Here is a 20,032-nt window from a genome sequence, read left to right as displayed (position 1 = left end):
GTTGAGTCCACGTGTTCGGCGTCATATCCAGAGGTTGGCTTTAAAAAATAGACACATGAGTGCTGCCAGCATTGCTGCAGAGGTTGAAGACGTGGGAGGTCAGCCTGTCAGTGCTCAGACCATACGCCGCACACTGCATCAACTCGGTCTGCATGGTCGTCATCCCAGAAGGAAGCTGACGCACAAGAAAGCCCGCAAACAGTTTGCTGAAGACAAGCAGTCCAAGAACATGGATTACTGGAATGCCCTGTGGTCTGACGAGACCAAGATAAACTTGTTTGGCTCAGATGGTGTCCAGCATGTGTGGCGGCGCCCTGGTGAGAAGTACCAAGACAACTGTATCTTGCCTACAGTCAAGCATGGTGGTGGTAGCATCATGGTCTTGGGCTGCATGAGTGTTGCTGGCACTGGGGAGCTGCAGTTCATTGAGGGAAACATGAATTCCAACATGTACTGTGACATTCTGAAACAGAGCATGATCCCCTCCCTTCGAAAACTGGGCCTCATGGCAGTTTTCCAGCAGGATAACGACCTCAAACACAACCTCCAAGATGACAACTGCCTTGCTGAGGAAGCTGAAGGTAAAGGTGATGGACTAAACCCAATTGAGCACCTGTGGCGCATCCTCAAGTGGAAGGTGGAGGAGTTCAAGGTGTCTAACATCCACCAGCTCCGTGATGTCATCATGGAGGAGTGGAAGAGGATTCCAGTAGCAACCTGTGCAGCTCTGGTGAATTCCATGCCCAGGAGGGTTAAGGTAGTGATAATGATGGTGGTCACACAAAATATTGACACTTTGGGCACAATTTGGACATGTTCACTGTGGGGTGTACTCACTTATGTTGCCAGCTATTTAGACATTAATGGCTGTGTGTTGAGTTATTTTCAGAAGACAGTAAATCTACACTGCTATACAAGTTGTACACTGACTACTCTAAGTTATATCCAAGTTTTATTTCTATAGTGTTGTCCCATGAAAAGATATAATAAAATATTTGCAGAAATGTGAGGGGTGTACTCACTTTTGTGATACACTGTATATATGACAACTAAAGTATATCTTCTTCTTCTTCTTAATGTAGCCTTTGACAAAATATACCAATAGTCCAAATTCAATTCGATTAAAAAGCATACCACTGTGGCTAGTCAGTTAACCATGCACTATGGGCTTGTATTTACAGGGTTTCATTTCTATTTTCAGCACAAGAAAACATTTAGATATGTGACCTTGAATACAAGCCGTACACTACAGACAGAGGTGGAGCTTGAGCAAATAATATGAGAAATCAGTATTTCCTTTATTAGTAATTAGGAAACTACAATAACGTTCTACCCGAGTATAAATGTTTGCTTAAAACAAATAAATAAAATTATTTAATTATAATTTAAGCAGTAAATTAAACATGCAGAATGCAGCAGCCACATCTTTAGATGGTAAGTCACAGAAGACAGAAAAGGCCACTGAAGAGGACAAAATAGAACAAGAGGACAGAAGCCTTTAACGAAAGCTTAATGGCACTTAGTATGCAGTTAATGTCAACTTTTTGTTGTGAGGTCGAAGTAATGTTAGGCCTCCTGCTGGGATTTTGTTTTTAACAGGTGTGCCTTCTAAACCTGCTACCAGTCAACCCAAAATCTAGCAAACTGCAATGCAGACATGATTATCTGGCATGATGGCCACAGCAATTCCAAAACTCTTCTAATTTAAAAATACACATAATCCTTGTGGAGGCTTCACACCAAAAATCAACTCATCGAAAATCCTTCTAACTGTAGCTGGTACAAACATGTTGCTGTGTGACAGAATAAGTACTGTCCTAATTAAAAGAGCAGGTTAATGGATGAGGCTGAAAACTGTCAGGTCAGAGTGTGTCTGCAAACTGCAGTTTAATACAAACTACTTCAAATTCATAGACCGAGCGATGAGTATCTAATAAAGCAATAAGCCACGAGAGGCCGTGCATTACTGTGATTTTAGCACGGGGATGACGTTTTTGTCAGTTTTCTAAAACTTCTTTCCCCGTGCTAAAATCATAACAGTAATGCACGGTCTCGAGTGGCTTATTGCTTTTATAAAACGGCGGTCAACATAAAATATAATAAATACAACAATGTTTAATTCATAAATGTATTTATTGTGTATAAACTTACAATAAAGCATTCTTCCGCGACGCAAAATAGTTCGATTAACAGTGTTGCTAGGCAACATGAGGGCGAAAATAACATTAACTTTTGTATTCAGTGGCGTATTAATATGGAATGATGTGAGGTGGTCCTAGGTGTGCGTTTATCGGGGATTTTACAACGGCTTCGAACGCGATTTTAGGACCGGAACTATCCGTTTTATAATTGTAAATTCATATTAGTATAATTATGCACCCAAAACTGCACTTACTGTCATACAAAAGTAATGGCTTATCCACATCCTGTCTGCACCTTATCATTTTGTCCTGCTCAAGTGCATCCCAGACTTCCTTACAATGTTCTGTTTTCACAATTTAGTTATGTATTTTTCAGAAATGCATCACTGACTTCACATCACTTAATTGCAACAAAGTTTGGCAAGCTAAGGGTAAACACATACAGGTAATACAAGTAATAGTTTAACATAATCAAAATACAACTTTTAAGTTGGTAAACTTTTAAGTCTAGTTCATATAACTGCAAACTGAGTTTTCTGTGGGTACTACCTTGGAAGGCAAAGAAAACAAACAAATCAATCGTTGACAAAATGAAATCTAACCTTTCACTTAACGGAAGTGTATACAAAACGAGATCAATCTGATATCAATAACTATGTAAACAACTACACAGCATTAAAAAAAATTGACAATCCTAATCGGGGCGCACAGGCCAGAAGTACTGGGTAAAAGCCAGAATACATTCTGGACGTTGCCAATTCAAGGCAGGCCATCACACTTAATAATTCTCTTCTTTATTCATACAACGGGACAATTTCAAGTAGATATTTTGTGCTACTTTCACTCGGCTGCTTTATCACCTACTCCTGTTTGCAGCCCTCTGAATCAGCCCTACAGCCTGAGCTCTTGCGCTGGCACCTACGAACACTCTGCGAGTCCTGATAAAAAGCTTTTTACACCTATCTTGTTCTATATCCTATACTTACTGCCCATTTAACCTGTTACGGTTTTTATTTTGTTTAATATGGGTGTACTTTGCAAGTATATTTAATTAACTCCAGTATAACTGCTGCATGCAAAGTCTAACAGTTGTGTTATTCTCAGAACATAGCTAAAAAGATACAACCACAGAACCTCAGCAAGTATTATTTCAAAGGAGGACCTAAAGTCACCAGTCTGAAAAATGTGTTATTAAACTTCTTCAGCACTGCTGCGCCCAATACATATGTACCAGCAACACACAGGCTTGCATGGTTAAGTGTCACTATTGTTTAATCTTTCACAAAACATTTCGTCTATGACTGTGCTATGGTGGTGCATTAATAGACTGGGTTAAGAGGTTGGCAAATCATGCATAACATTATCTAAAAATTGCACTTAACAAGACAAGCAACATCCATCATTTTACTACCTTAGTGTGTAATTATTGACTTCAGCTAAAATTATGGGATTGACATGCTGACTTAAAAAGTGTCAAACCAAAGCACAGCCTAGTCGATAATAGTGATTTTCTTGACATTTTGGTAAAAAGTCCCCAAATCTGTTTGTGCTCAAAACATCAGCTAACTGCAAGGTTGCCATGGAGACCAGGCTTATCCAGCTGCACTGAACACAGTGAAAGCTTATCATGGGTTGTCAGATTGGACATGGATCCCAATCACGAACACTTCAGCAGAAAATTAGGAACAAAATAATATCCTGAACTCTGCAAAAGAGAGGGCAGCTAACAGTCAGATTAGTCCCATTAAGCCTTTAGAATAAAACTCACCGACACTTAAATGTGCCATTTTGCAGATTTCAAATAGAATGAAGGTGGTAATGTAATTAGAATAATAACTTCACACAGAGCTGTGGGTGTGATGTACTATTGTACTGGATTATTAAACAGACCAAGAGGCAATCTGTAATCATTAGACTATCACAAATTTTTAAGCAGTATCTTAAAGATCAGATTATTTGTGTGCTGAGTGTATATAAATGCAGTGGGTGGATTTGTGTGTATGTGTGAAGAACGTGGCTCTCACCATGGCACTGATGGTTTCCTCCCAGTCAGGCCTTTCCCGCGGGTGGATGCTCCTGGCAAGCTCAGGCACAATGTCGTCAGCTTCCAGGTTGCGACCAGGCGTCAGTCCCCTTAAGAAAAGTGAAGACAAAATCATAGAAGGAGATAAATATGAGAACATATATGAAAATGGGCAAGACAATGCAAGAATATGCTTAACATTTATGGGTTTTTTTTTTATTAAACTAAAATTAATAATAAAAAGAAAAATAAGATCTGCATCTTGAACACAATTAATGTAAAAGATTGTGAGAAAATACACTTCTAAACTGTTTGAATTGGAAAACCATAAAATATTAGAGGCTTCTTTGTCGTAAATGTGGCATTAACCTATTCTATATGTGCATTTGGTCCATTTCAATAGGGGCTCTCTGTGTACCTGCTTTGCCTCCAACACAATGCTTCTGTACATACGCCCAGCCAAAAAAAAAAAAAAAAAAAAAAGCCAAAATCCTTTTTTCACTACTTATATAATAGTATAATATCATAATGGTACATATCCCGGTACAGTACACTTGTAGTTGTAAACGTCAAAACAAGAAGTCTGTCTAGGAAAGTCTGTCTAGGTAGCATTTTAGCATATAACCTAGCCAGTTAGGGTATATGTTCTTACAAAATTCTGATTATTTGTCTTTGTAGCCCAAAAATATTTTATCAAGTTTAAAGAAAGAATTTCCTCAGGGCAAAATAAAATGATGCCTGGACATTTGTGTTTTGTGAGAGCTATACTAACAGAATGTATTAAACAGAAGCTTAGACATCACATTACCAACAAGACTAAAGTTGAACTTCTTAAAGCATTAAGTATAATGAGTCTAGACTGTGCTATTTTCTAATTGTTAATACCTGTTAAAATCATTTAGTTACAAGTACAAGACCACTAAAACACGAAAATAAAAAAATAGGTGTGTTAGAAATATAGGATTAACACAAAACCAGACAAAAGGCACAAATGCTTCCTAGAGATACGCATCTAAATGTGTAAAATCAATGTGTTTATGTTATTAAAAAGCTTTTTTCAGAAAACGTGTAACAGGGATGGCCAGATACAAAGCTGCACCAGGGCCACAGAGTAAAGATTACACCTAAAATGACAAATGATAGACATGACAAAATGCAATCTACAGTGAGTAAATCTTACAACCTCATATTCCCTCAGCTCTAACCTAGTCTGCATAATGATGCTCACAGTAAGTGATATTGCACCTTGCTGAGGCTGATACAAAAATAACAGCAGAGGAGACACATTATTTGCATCAGACTTGCACAAATGATGACATAAGGTCTGAGAGTATTATACAGACTATTAAGACAAAGTTAGTTCATGTTTTTAACTTTTTGACCCTATGTTTACAACACCTTTTATTGTTTTTAGCTTTAGTTTTTTTAACCTTATGCTCCCACTAGCAGACAAGATGTTGCAAGGAGACACTCAAAACATAGCTTTGTCTTGCGGTTCTAGACAGTAAATGAGTAGTCACCCGAGTTGTCAACCGCTAGTGTGAGCGCAGGGTAAGAACGAACAGATCACTCCAGTCCAGTCTGATCATTATTATTTTACAAATAATTTTGCAAATGCTGACTTTTGCTTTGGGTAGAGCATTTGTGAAAAGTGCCACAAGTCACAGTCCTGCATACTAAGCCCATGCAGGACAAAAATACAGCTTAAGCAGAAATGTAAGTAAATGCAAGAAAATGGACTGAACACAGACAAAAAGTGTACAAATGATTCTTAACAATATTAAACATTATTTTTTTGCTAAATTAGCTAGTTGTCCAAACAATAGGTATTATTAAAGATATTTAAAAAAAAAAGATATGCCTTGATGCCTGTAAACAATTTTAAAAAACTAAAAAGTTGACAATTATAATCCCTTAACGTGTGCTTAACTCCAGCCTAAGCAGGGACTTATGTCTATCCTGGGGCTTATCAATATCTGTCTGCAGGGTAGTATATATGGCTGGCTATATGGCATTTTAGTAATATTTTATTGTGTACATAGCAAATTATAAAATACTTTCATTATTTGCAAAATGATAGGTATAGATAAGAATGGCCATGTGTGATGCAAGATTTTAGGTCATAAAAAGAGACGTCTGGAGGCATGTGATTTTTTTGTGGCAGAAAGGTGCAATTATTGTGTTTCGTTTACTTTCTCTGTACATCAGTTTACTCTTTGCTGTGGTGAAAAATAAGAGTTCCCTCTAAAACACTGCAATGCAATTTATTTTAGTTGTCTGTCATCAGTATGTGTACATTATCCACGTCATGGTCCAATACCCAACTAAACCCCACTGTGAACAAGGAGCCTTCACGCTTACTTAACTTATGAAATTATTTTCTTTCCCAAAACAACTTCCAATATAATGAGATATATACCTTAAACTCTAAACCAATGTAGACTTAATGTGTGACAACAAAAAGTGCTTAAAAAATCAGTTTCTGTTTGCTACAAGCAGATAAACTCATTCATCTCTGACACAAATTTCCTTCAGGCTACAAGCTCCTGAGAAAAATAACAAATAAAAATATGAGGTTTTAGAATGAGGATGGCATTGAGAACAGAACATACATCTAATCCAACTGAAAACAAATTCCTATCTAATGAGAGCTAGCCTACATAGTGCAGGCTGCACTCAATCCCATGTTTACAGCCAGCTCTTGTGAACACATACACATCCCCACAAAATTCCCACACCCAATTCACTATAGACGCAAAGCTGACCTCAAACTGTCAGCTTTGATGCTGGTCTCAAACTGAGCAGTTTGCATCTCTGATCACTGAGCTAAAGGGTGATCAGAGAGAATTCAGTATTATAAAAAAATTGGAGCCTCGGACTGTTTCTGTTGCAGCCCTGCTACATAAATGCTGCTAAAAACTGGAGAAGGCAGCAAATTCTGTGTTGAATTATGCAGACTGTGCAAATCAGCAATCCGATAATGAGTAAGTTTTGAGGGCTGATAACAAAAATATTATGATCAGATTTATCACAATTTTCAAAACAATATACTGACAAGTTTAATACTGCTAATTTGGTGTTGCCTGGCATTATACAGTTTTAGAAGTCTGGGCAATTCTTAGTATTGGTTTCATATTAAAACCTTTGAAATAATTAAAAAGGAATGAATCAGATGTGGCAGCGGCTTCTACTGTATATTTCTCTGTGAATTATAACGTGCCAGCATGTTATTGGTATGTGCTCTAACATTTAGATTATTGAAGAAATCATAAAAACTAAGGGGAATAAAGTGCTCGTTTATTTATTTATTATTTATAAGGATTTTAATGTCATGTTTTTACACACTTACGGTGGTAAAAACATATGGTTACATTGATCACAGGACAGGTAATTACTGGTTACACAAGAATGCATGGGCACTTGGACTGGTCTGCGACTATGCAGCCCCATACACAGAAGGTTTTGATGTGTGTTGTGAGACATTCACCTCATCACCAGTATAACAATTATCTGCAGTTTCAGCCACAGTAGCTTTTCTGTTGGTCTGCACCATACGCCACAGCCTTAATGTCCTTTGGCATCAATACGCCTTGTCGAAGGTTCATGGCTTGTCCCTCCTCAGAACACTGTCTGTAGGTACACACCACAGCTGCCTGTGAACAACCCTTGCTTTTTGCAGATACTTCAACCCAATTATATGGTCATAACAACTTGGCCCTTATCAGTGTCACTCAAATCAAATCAAGATTTATTTGTCACATACAGTCATACACAGTACAACTGGCAGTGAAATGCTCAGATCTTCATGCTGCATTCAAAACATGTACTGTAGGTTACTATCAACATTAGACCGACATTAAATAAATCCTTGAACATGACATACACCATTATTATGAAATAAAAATAGCCATGCACATTTTGCAGGGTGATCACTATGTTTTGGTCTACTGTATTACACTCTAGTTTCTGGGGAAAATTGACACCATTGCAGTATGGTGTTTTCTTTACACAGCCTGTACTATTCAGTTTTCCGATTCAAACTGCCTATAAACTTCATGTGTGTTTCAGCAATAAACAGAAAGAGTCATTAGCACCTGTAAGCAAAGCTTAATAATCAAAACATCAAAACAACCACCAGGGTCATGCTGGTTTTCCCTGTTCAACTTTTAAATAAGGACACACAGAAGATAGCTCACCAACAGAGCGGTCCACTCATGTGTTGTAGGTCTATCTAAAAACTTCAGCAGCAGGGTGACAGCAGGGTAATGCGATTCAGACACCTGGGTCAGACTACACAGAGGGACACTTTATAACTTACTGATACTAACCACCTTGAGAATAAGAAGCAGTCAACCGGAGCATTGTTTTGTGTTTTATTGTTTATATGAAAATACGCTACTATTTGCTCTCCCCTTTTTTACAGAGGGTTCTAGGAGAGTACATCATGCCTAAAGTGCTTTTACAAATCTCAACCACACGACAGCAATTTTCAAATCACACCTCTGCAAGCCATAACTACTAGCCTTTGCAAAAATTATATGCTTAACAGCCACGCTTAACCTGCAATCTTTTAAGCACCAGGGGATTAAGCCATGTGAAACTGAATTAACTGTACTTACACACCTGATGACAAGTCATTTTTCACTGAGGGGGGGTAATGGTTAAAATAAGAGTGACAGTTAAACTGGAGACAGGATTTTGTCTGTATAATTATGTGTTTCAAATAAGCTATCCTCCTCATGCAACAGTGCTCGGGAACGCTTTTATTTCTTTCTATTACCACACACACACACACACACACACACTCACACTCACACACACACAATTCAATTTCTGTCTGCTTAAGGAAACAAATCACATTAATGTACCAGGCATTACTCTTATGTATAACAAGGGGTGCAACAATACACTCACGCATTACACAATACACACTACCTTGCTGTTTATATGGCATAAATTAGACAAATTTAGACAAATTAAATAATATTAAATTTATTAACAACCTTTTTGTAAATTAATAAACTTGATACGGTAACGCCTTGTGCTGTTTTCAATTAAATAACTGTATGAGTAGAGAGTTTATAAATCAATGTTTTGATTTGATGTTTTGATGTAAATTCAGTCATTAGAATTCATTTAGTTAAATCGATGTGTCTCTGCAGTGATGCAGCTCTCTCTGAGACTTGGTGAAAAGATGCAGCCAGTGACTACACTGAGGCTGTTAAGGGGGGTTTGGAATTGGAACCACGATGCGAACACAACCACAGAGACAGGAGCAGGGTTTAAGTGATTTATTAAGAATAATAGTCCAGAAAGAGAACCAGGGAACGAGGGTGAAGGCGAGGGTACGAGTGGCTACGCTTGGGGGTAGGAGGCTGACAGGAACCGCAGGTGGCAGGTGGATGAGAGATCCAGGGACCAGGCAGGGAAGGCAGGAACACAGGAACAGAGAGCCGGTGAGGGATCCAGGAACCAGGCAGAGAAGTCAGGAACACAGGAACAGATAGCAGGCGCAAGGGAAACCAGACAGTGTGCATAGCAAACAACAACTGACAATCTGGTCCTGACTGAGAGGAAGGCATGGGCTTATAACCAGGAGGCTGATGAGAAGGTAATTAGGGCCAGGTGAGTCAAATTAGGCAGGGGAGAGATCTATTGGCTGGAATGGGAGGAGAAGTACCTTCAGCCACCGCTAGATGTCACCAAAACCACCAGAGGAGCGGCCACAGAGAACAGCAGCTCAGGAGGAGCTCTTAACAGTACCCTCCCCTTTAACGGCGCCTCTAGGCGACCTACCAGGCTTGTCGGGGTTGTCCCGGTGAAATTCCCGAATAAGGTGAGGGTCCAAAATGGCAGAGCGGGGAATCCAGGAGCGTTCCTCTGGACCATAGCCTTCCCAGTCCACCAGATATTGGAGGCCCCGGCCGCGGCGTCTGGAATCCAGGAGGCGGCGGACTGTGTAGGCCGGGTGCCCATCAATAAGTCGGGCGGGTGGAGGGGGTTTGGACGGAGGGCACAGATTGGACTGTTTGACCGGTTTCAACTGCGAGACGTGGAAAGTAGGATGAATCCGCATATGTTTGGGCAACGTGAGCCGGACAGCAGTGGGGTTAATGATCCTTTGGATGGTATAAGGTCCAATAAAACGAGGCGCCAGCTTCCTGGACTCAGAGTGTAGGGGTATGTTTCTGGAGGACAACCAAACAGACTGGCCCGGGAGATACTGCGGACTGGGTCTTCTGTGGCGGTTGGCCGAACGCTGGGTGACGGTCTGGGACTTAAGCAGGGTAGCTCGTACGGACCTCCAGATCTTCCTGCAGCGCCGTAAGTGGTGCTCAACTGAGGGAACTGCCACCTCTGCCTCTTGTTCAGAGAATAGTGGTGGCTGGTAGCCAAGGGAGGCCTCAAACGGGGATCGGCCGGTGGCAGAGCAGATGAGGGTATTATGGGCATATTCGGCCCAGGCGAGGTGGGTGCTCCAGAGAGAGGGGCTGTTGGCCGACATACAACGCAGGGCGGCTTCCACCTCCTGGTTAGCTCTTTCCGCTTGCCCGTTGGATTGGGGGTGGAAACCGGACGAGAGGCTGACTGTGGCTCCCAGGGCTTTACAAAAAGCACGCCAGACCTGGGACACGAATTGGGGACCCCGGTCGGATACAATGTCCAGGGGAATACCGTGGATCTTGAAGACTTGGTCAAATAAGAGCTGAGCCATTTCAAGGGCTGAAGGGAGCTTGGGTAAGGCTACCAGCCGAACCGCCTTGGAGAAACGGTCCACTACCGTCAAAATGGTCGTCATTCCCTGAGACTCCGGAAGGCCAGTGACGAAATCCAGGGCGATGTGAGACCAGGGACGTCCAGGGACAGAAAGAGGCTGGAGCAGACCCGCAGGGGGTGTGTGGGAGGACTTACTGCGGGCGCAGGTGGCGCAGGCAGCCACAAACTGCCTGGTGTCTGCTTCCAGGGAAGGCCACCAGAAATGGCACTTAAGGAGGGACTCAGTGCGATTAGCTCCAGGATGGCTGGCGAAATTGGAGCAGTGGCCCCATCTGAGGACAGCCGGTCGTACAGCAGTCGGGACAAACAGGCGGTTGGAAGGCCCATCTCCAGGGTCGGGTTCCTGTTCTAGGGCCTCTTTAATAGCTTCCTGGATATCCCAGGTGACACCGGCTAGGACGCAATTGGGAGGCAAGATGGAGTCGTCGGAGGGTGGAGTGTCCTCGGAAATGAACTGGCGCGAGAGCGCGTCAGGTTTGGTGTTGCGGGAGCCTGGGCGGTAAGTCAGGGTAAAGTCGAAACGACTAAAGAATAGAGCCCATCTGGCTTGGCGGGAGTTCAGCCGTTTTGCTGTCTGGACATAAGAAAGATTCTTATGATCCGTGCAGACCACAAAAGGCTGTCTTGCTCCCTCCAGCAAGTGCCTCCACTCTTCCAGGGCGAGTTTGACTGCCAGGAGCTCGCGATTACCCACATCGTAATTGACCTCCGAGGGGGTGAGCCGTTTGGAGAAGAATGCACAGGGATGAAACTTGTTGTCCGGGCTAGAGCGTTGGGAAAGGACCGCTCCAACTCCACAAGAAGATGCGTCAACCTCCACAAGGAATTGCTTCGAGGGATCTGGTTGAGAAAGAACGGGAGCAGAGGTGAACAGAACCTTGAGACGGTCAAAGGCGGCCTGAGCTTCCAGGGGCCAGGAGAAGGGGACTTTGCCGGAGGTCAAGTTTACTAAAAATGACAGCACCCTGCAGAGATTCGAAAACAGAGGATGAAAGTGGAAGGGGATACTTGTTCCTGACCGTGATCTGGTTCAGCGCCCGATAGTCTATGCAAGGCCTCAATGACTTATCCTTCTTCTCCACAAAGAAGAACCCTGCACCGAGGGGAGAGGAGGAAGGACGGATGAGACCAGTTTCGAGACACTCAGAGATGTAATTCTCCATGGCTTCACGCTCCGGATGAGACAGGTGGTAAAGACGACTGGTGGGAAGTGTGGTTCCGGAGAGGAGATCGATAGCGCAGTCGTAGGGCCGGTGGGGAGGAAGAGATCGAGCTCGGTCCTTACTAAATACTTCCCGAAGATCATGATACTTGGAGGGGACCTGGGAGAGGTCAACATCATCGATGAAAGGAGGGGGGTCGGTACGAGGGCTAGAAGGATGGACTGCTGACTGTAAACACCGGGAGTGGCAGAGATCGCTCCAAGCAGTGATCTTACCCTGCTGCCAATCAAGTTGAGGATTATGTGTTGAGAGCCATGGGAATCCCAAAACCAGAGGGGACTTGGGAGTCTTGACTACCGAGAAACGGATGGACTCGCGATGATTGCCCGAAAGGACTAGGGTTAACGGGGCCGTACGGTGAGTAATACGAGCGAGCATGCGCCCATCCAGAGCAAAAGCGGTTACAGGGGTGTCGAGAACCTCCTAGACGCACCCTTTCTGGGTAACAAGACTTTCATCGATAAGATTGTCCTCCGATCCGGAGTCGACGAGTGCAAGGAGGGACACTGGATTCCCGGGGAAGCATAGGGTAGCAGGGACCTGGAGGCGAGGACGAAGAGGTGGGGTTGTGGTTCTTGAGCTCGTCAGAATCCCCACTCCTACTGGCGAGCTCCCCCTTTTGGGCGTATGGGGCACGAAGCGAGAAGGTGCCCGGTTTGGCCACAATAGAGGCATTCGCCCGAACGCAATCTTTTTAGACGTTCCTCTGGGGCGAGCCGGGCTCGTCCAAGCTGCATGGGTTCGTCCCCCTCAGCAGTGGGGGAAGCTGGAAAAGGAACAGGCGTTTCATGAAGGGAGGATCTAGGAAGAACTGGCCTCGGGGTCAGAGCAGGACGTGACGACCGCTCCCGGCGGCGCTCCCGGAGCCGGCCGTCCAGACGAATAGCCAGGTCAATGAGACCCTGAAGACTAGAAGGCTCATCCCGGGCTGCCAACTCATCTTTAAGACGCTCTTCTAGGCCACGGCGGAAAGCTCCCCGGAGGGCGGCGTCATTCCAGCCGGCATCAGCCGCAAGCGTCCAGAACTCAACGGCATAATCAGCAACAGACCGGGAGCCCTGGTGTAGCCCCAAAAGACGACTGGCCGCATCTCCGGCATGATTCGGGTGATCGAACACCGCCTGAAACCGACAGAGGAAATCTTCATAAGAACCCACATGTGGACCCACAGATGACTGGGCGGCCTCGGCCCAAGTTAGGGCTCTTCCCCTGAGGAGTCCAATCACATAGGCTATCTTGCTAGCGTCGTTGGAGAAGGTGGTGGGTCGCTGGCTAAAGACCAGGCCGCACTGGTACAGGAAACCCCGGCATTTATCCAACTCACCATGGTAAGGCTCCGGATGGGTGGTGAGACCCTCAGCCAGGGACGGGGCTGGGGAACCAAACTCGGAAACAGGTACGTGTGGCGCGGTGCTGGGGTTCAGGGACGAGATAGGTTGGGCGGAGGTAAGGGCTTCAACCTGCCGGGAGACCTGCCCTAATTGCTGCACAAGCTGGCGGTTGCTCTCAATGAGAGACCTGAGCAATTGGTCGTGCTGAACCAGCTGAGTGGCCTGGTGGCTCAGCAGGGACTCCAGGGTTCCCTGTCCATCTGTGGAAGGGTTCGCGGGTTCCATAGTGATGACCAGATTGTACTGTTAAGGGGGGTTTGGAATTGGAACCACGATGCGAACACAACCACAGAGACAGGAGCAGGGTTTAAGTGATTTATTAAGAATAATAGTCCAGAAAGAGAACCAGGGAACGAGGGTGAAGGCGAGGGTACGAGTGGCTACGCTTGGGGGTAGGAGGCTGACAGGAACCGCAGGTGGCAGGTGGATGAGAGATCCAGGGACCAGGCAGGGAAGGCAGGAACACAGGAACAGAGAGCCGGTGAGGGATCCAGGAACCAGGCAGAGAAGTCAGGAACACAGGAACAGATAGCAGGCGCAAGGGAAACCAGACAGTGTGCATAGCAAACAACAACTGACAATCTGGTCCTGACTGAGAGGAAGGCATGGGCTTATAACCAGGAGGCTGATGAGAAGGTAATTAGGGCCAGGTGAGTCAAATTAGGCAGGGGAGAGATCTATTGGCTGGAATGGGAGGAGAAGTACCTTCAGCCACCGCTAGATGTCACCAAAACCACCAGAGGAGCGGCCACAGAGAACAGCAGCTCAGGAGGAGCTCTTAACAGAGGCGGCCTGTGATAGTCTTAGCCCTCTATGGTCAGGGTAAGGGGTGGTGCTGGTGGCATAATTCCAATGGGAGCAAATTGGAGCCAACTAGAATGGCAGCATAGATAGGGGAAATAAAAAAAAGAAAGGCTGATATGAGTAGGTCAGATCAGTAGGTTGTGATGATGGTTTATCATATTTTACGTAAAACACAATCTAAGCACGAGTACTACATTATATATAAGTTACAATAGCAAATGTAAGGTGATAACCGTTCTGATATTATTCCAAGTCAAAGCCATTTTTTAAAACTCTCAGCCGTTCCTTGTGTCTGTGCTGCAGTGTGATGTTTTATATGCTTGAGCAGAGGCTAGTTAGTGAGTTAATAAATTAGCTTTACCCAGTGTACAGTCAGTGAGATGAAATTCAGTCTGCTTATTGCAAACAGTAAACCAGTGATCATAAACATTAGGCTTCAAGTGTACTGATCACTTTTCAGAACAGACACAGAATTGTGACAGAATGTGTGTGAAAATTGGAAAACGTACTAAAACAGGTGCACATGAAAATACAGCCAGAATCAGAGAACATGCCAAAGTTGCCCGTCATTCAACAGAGTTACTCGCCCGTGAAAATTCTGACTTACATTTGGCAGCTGGGCGAATGTTAATTTCAAGTCCTGTTTGTAACACTTTGCTAGATTTGATGCAACAGGGCTGCTTTTCTACCCGCATTTGGTAGATGTGTGGGTGTTAAATTTCTGTATGGTATTTTGCTAAGGAAAAAAAACAATAACAATACAGTCCTTTTAAAAAGATGTGCACTAGCATGCTTTAACATTTGGATTTTACATTTGTAAAAACATTTAGCATGTTTTTACACCAGCAACATGGTACCAGCAACACAGCATTGAGCCTATTCAAGCTTCCATAAGACAAAAGCTAGACAAAGATTGTTTGTCAATACCAAACTTTATTAGAAAAAAGAATGTTGCAGCATCTGCCATCTAAAACACAGACAGGCCAATTACAGTTTATTTAAAATTTCAGTATATTGTGTTAGTATGTACTTAGTATGCTGTTATAAGAGGCATAGTGACACTACAAGTAATGTTGGTGATGCACGGCTCAACTGATTCAGGTTTAAGCCCTGCCTTTTATCAATAGTCGTGTGTAAACTTCCTAAGTCCGGGCAGTGGTAGCACAGCGGTTAGGGTACAGGACTAGTAATCAGAAGGTTGCTGGTTCAAGCCGGACATCAGCAAGCTTGCCGCTGTTGGGCCCTTGAACAAGGCCCTTAACCCTTAATTGCTTGCAATGTATACTGTCTCAATTGTAAGTTGCTTTGGATAAAAGCGTGTGCCAAATGCTGAAAATGTAAATGTAAATGAAAATGTAAGTCAGCATGAGTTTCAGGCTTTCCTCCTTTTGTACAAGTGGTATTCCCACCTTGCACCCCCCCGTTACTGAACAGCCTCTGGACCAAGCGCAACCCACCCAAGGATAAGCTGTTAGTGAGGATGCTCTATATTCTATACAAACCTGTCAATCTTTAGACACCAAGCAGACCTATTACCAAATATCCAGCTGTGTGTTAAGAACTGATGAGAAATCATTATCAGACTGGCTGGTGGGTGAGCAATGCTGCACATTAGTATGCATCTCATACACCACTGTAGCCTTATGTTATAAAGGTCGTAACTTGCATTTGGCCTTGCCATCATTGACTTAGAGCTGTTTAAAGTCAGAGCCAAGCTGGAGAGACTTAGAGCTTAAGATGTGCACAAAGAGCATTGACAGGACACCAGTATTTATTGGGGCTCCTGGCAGTACCTTGGGTCACTACTGTGCACAACAGGCGCAGAACACTAAGGCTTGAATACTGTTACATTTCCAAAGCAAGAAGCAAGCACACTGGCTACAACTGATGCAGAGTCGCTCACACGATGAAAAGAAAGAAAAAAAAACCTTCTTTTTAACTCTGTAATGTTGTGCTAATATCTAATGTATGCTAAGCCGTAGCTGCCATGGCAACTCTGTTCAGATGAGGCAGGGGACTAAAAAGAGGCTGGACAATAATCCTTAAACACAGACAATTCCTGCCTTGGGCTTAAAACTGGTGGTGGCTAAGTTATCCTGAGAAAGGGATTCTACCCGGAATCTCAGAAAGGAAAGCCAGGAGAGAGTTCACACTGCAAAGAGTGCAGGCATTTGTGAGCTCTTGTGATCATGTGACTTTCACTCAGCACTGTGCTTCAGATGTCTTTCACTGAGAGTGGGTGGGAGTGCACAGACATTTCAATAGTATGTGCTGTAAGTGTCTGGCTAAGCCATAGTACAAATCATGACAGAGTGGGAATTACCTGTGTTATTACATGCATGAAAATCTGTTAGGTGAGACCACTTGCAGCTGATTGACAGAGTTGTCATTTCAGCATGTGGATCAATCACAGCAGCTCCGAGCTTGGCTGAAAACTCCCTGCTCTTAACTGACCACTGCTCTACAGCTGGTGAAAAATCGATGAATCTCTGAAGGCAGAGTTACCACCAATCATTCCTGTTCCTCACATTGGGCATTTCTGCTCTAACCTCAAGAGAGGGATCAAATATACAATCCTAACATTCAGCTCCAATATACAACCCTATGCCAGGAACACATTCATCATATCTCCAATATTCTTTTTCACAAATACAGCACAAAAATGCTCAACACAAAAAGCACCCGAGCTAACCATCATTATATTCTTATCTTAATCCTCATGAATGGAAGATCAGAGGAACACCCCCCCCCCACACACACACACGCACACAGACACACATATGTGTTATGTGTGTGAATGGTGTGAATAGCCCTCGTAAGGCTGGTGGAGCAGCGTGGGAGGAAGAGAAATAAGTCTTACCTGTCAGAGATATCATGACTCCCTGTAGCTGTGAACAGTCCTAGCGCTGTATTCCCCACCACTGCAGCAGCCCCGCTGCCTGCCTCCATGATACTGACTCACTGCAGGAACAGCCTGCCAGAGAGAAAAAGAGAGAGGAGAAGTGGGGAGGGGTAAGAGAACCAGCGATGAGCAGAATCAAGAAGATGTGGTGTCACAGAGACAGAGATATAGCAGGCTAACTCAAAATAGTCTGGTTGATGCACAATGTAGGGCTGGGCATATAGTACAGATACATACTCTAGTACTGACCAAAACCAAAATCTTGATTGTGATGGTATGGTGTGATCAGCTCTGGCAAAAAAGAAATTTGTGATTCATTTTAGTTTTGCCCAATTCATAAATGCATAAAAGCAAATTCAATTTCAGAAACTACTTTAGTAGTGTTTTATACAGTGAGGCTTTGTGCACCAGTTTAAGTCAGCTGTTAGCAAGCTAAGCTAACTCGGCACCTGTAACAAGTATAAGACATTTTGTACACCAATATTTGTATCAAGTCATTAACAGATACATAGCTATAGTTTACACTTTCACGTTTATGAATCAACATGGATCAAAGTTTTGCCTCATCAGAGGTCAACAATGCAATGCAGCTATGAAGTTCAGTATTGCTCTGTAGTTAAAAATTTTTGAGTGTTTTGTTTGTCTTACAAAAATTATGTGGATATTTTGCATCATGTTCCAGTATAAGGGTCAAACTCTTGTAATGAACTGTCCACCATCGCTCACAGTGTTTACAGTCAACTTACTGTTCAAAATTACTCTCATGTTTACTGCTGACATGTTTTTTCAATAAAGCATGAAAGACATTTTATATCGTAATAGGACACAATAAGCTTGTCGGTTATCGGTTAACCATTAACTAATGACTGCTGGTTATTAGTTAAAACAAAAACATTTGAAAGTGGCAACCAGTAAAAATCTGAATCTGCTGTTATATTGTGTTATAAAACATTATAGCTGTGCTGTACAATGTCACAAAACAGTTCTACCTTTCCCAAAAAAACCTGTATATTTACCATCATTTCCATGTGAGGAAAACATAATGACAAAAAAAGTTTATGTCCAACGCTAGGCAGATGTAAGTGCTGTCCAAGCTATTTCACTGCTTTAAATCTGTAACTTTGTGTTTATTGCTTCATTTAATTTAACACACTGGGGAAAAACAAAACAGATTAAATACTAATTGTGCCAAAATTGTGCCAATTTGAACGTCACTTTTTTGATTTGTTCCAATATGATAAATTCAGCAAAGAGACAGTAATTGTGCAGTAAAAGCTGCAGAAGTTTATTTCCTGTAGCAGTGTTATTTGCTAACTTTGCTAATGTATGTCTAACGATAACAACAACCTCCAAGCAGTACATCTTAAAAGCTAGCAAATAAAAACAATAGTGCATTAACTAGCTATCCAAAAGAGTTAACTAGCTACAACAGCAACTACAATGAAAATGTTAGCAATTTGGTAACAGTTTAACCCAAAATAGTGAGTATTTTGTTGTTAAGGTATGGCCAGGTTAAAACCTGCAGAAGAAAGACAATTAGCCATGAAAAAAACAAGGGTATTTTTCAACTAACAAATTCCTAATGAAAATGCACCCTCAAATAATGTCTGTAGTGCAGTGGGTGGTAAGTTTGACAAGCTATGCTACCAAGAAGAACACAAACCAAGTGTGTAACTGTCACACTAGGAGCCTTTGTGTGCTCCAGTGTGCCTAGTTGCCACACCCTCTCTTTCGATTGGTTCCCAAGGACTAATGGGCTCCAGCTGCCCTCTATTTAAGAGGTGTGCTGGAGCACAAACATTGGGAACTGTTTTGTTTTCATGTGGACTTTTGGTGAGCACGGTAGGGGTTTTGTTTCTAGCCTATGTTCCTAGCTTATGTTTAGCCTATGTTCCTAGCTTATGCTTAGCCTATGTTCCTAGCTTATGCTTAGCCTATGTTCCTAGCTTATGTTTAGCCAGTGTTCCTAGCCTGTGTTTAGCCAGTGTTCTTAGCCTGTGTTTCTAGCCTATGTTCCTAGCTTATGTTTAGCCTATGTTCCTAGCTTATGTTTAGCCTATGTTCCTAGCTTATGTTTAACCAATGTTCCTAGCTTATGTTTAGCCAATGTGCCTAGCCTATGTTTAGCCTATGTTACCAACGATGTTCTTAGTTTATGCTCATGTCAAGTCATGTTAGTAGTTTATGCTCATGTCAAGTCATGTTAGTAGTTTATGCTCATGTCAAGTCATGTTAGTAGTTTATGCTCATGTCAAGTCATGTTAGTAGTTTATGCTCATGTCAAGTCATGTTAGTAGTTTATGCTCATGTCAAGTCATGTTAGTAGTTTATGCTCATGTCAAGTCATGGTAGATAGCACTGTTCTTTATTAATAAATATATTAGTAGACATCTCTGCGTGTGTGTCCGCCCCCTTTTGCCTCGGTCCGTTGACCCCGCGTGACAGTAACATTCAAAACATCCAAAAAAATAAGTTTAGCAGGTGCAATCAGTATAAAGCAGGGCTTTTTGTAGTTAATGACTGTAAGAAAAAAAACTAACAACATTATCTAGTAAACTTACTGGGCTACTTGTCCACTTCACATTGATACTCAAACACATTATCTGATTCTCTAACACAGGGGTGTCAAACTCACGGCCCGCGGGCCAGATCCGGCCAGCCACTTCATTTGATCCGGCCCGCGAGAGCTTAAACGACTGTATGATTGTTGTGATGGTTCGAGTCGTTACAGAGACGCACTTATAATTTAATGGGACACCTGCGCCTGTAAG

General features: G+C 42.9%; 1 protein-coding gene across 1 annotated transcript in view; it reads right to left on the bottom strand.

Moving 5' to 3' along the window:
* Positions 1-20,032, bottom strand: part of LOC134330897 (rho GTPase-activating protein 32-like) — a 56,453-nt gene that overhangs the window by 19,379 nt on the left and 17,042 nt on the right. Inside the window, exons 2-3 of the mRNA XM_063012169.1 lie at positions 17,220-17,333; positions 4,166-4,274 (exon numbers count right to left, since the gene is read on the bottom strand). Coding sequence (XP_062868239.1) covers positions 4,166-4,274; positions 17,220-17,308 — 198 coding nt within the window. The 5' untranslated portion in view covers positions 17,309-17,333. The remainder of the gene's footprint in view (positions 1-4,165; positions 4,275-17,219; positions 17,334-20,032) is intronic.

Source organism: Trichomycterus rosablanca, chromosome 16 (genome assembly GCF_030014385.1).
Source record: "Trichomycterus rosablanca isolate fTriRos1 chromosome 16, fTriRos1.hap1, whole genome shotgun sequence".
In the NCBI taxonomy this organism is placed as follows: Eukaryota; Metazoa; Chordata; class Actinopteri; order Siluriformes; family Trichomycteridae; genus Trichomycterus; species Trichomycterus rosablanca.
Note: the sequence above shows the minus strand (reverse complement) of the source record. Positions and strands in the feature narration are given on the sequence as shown.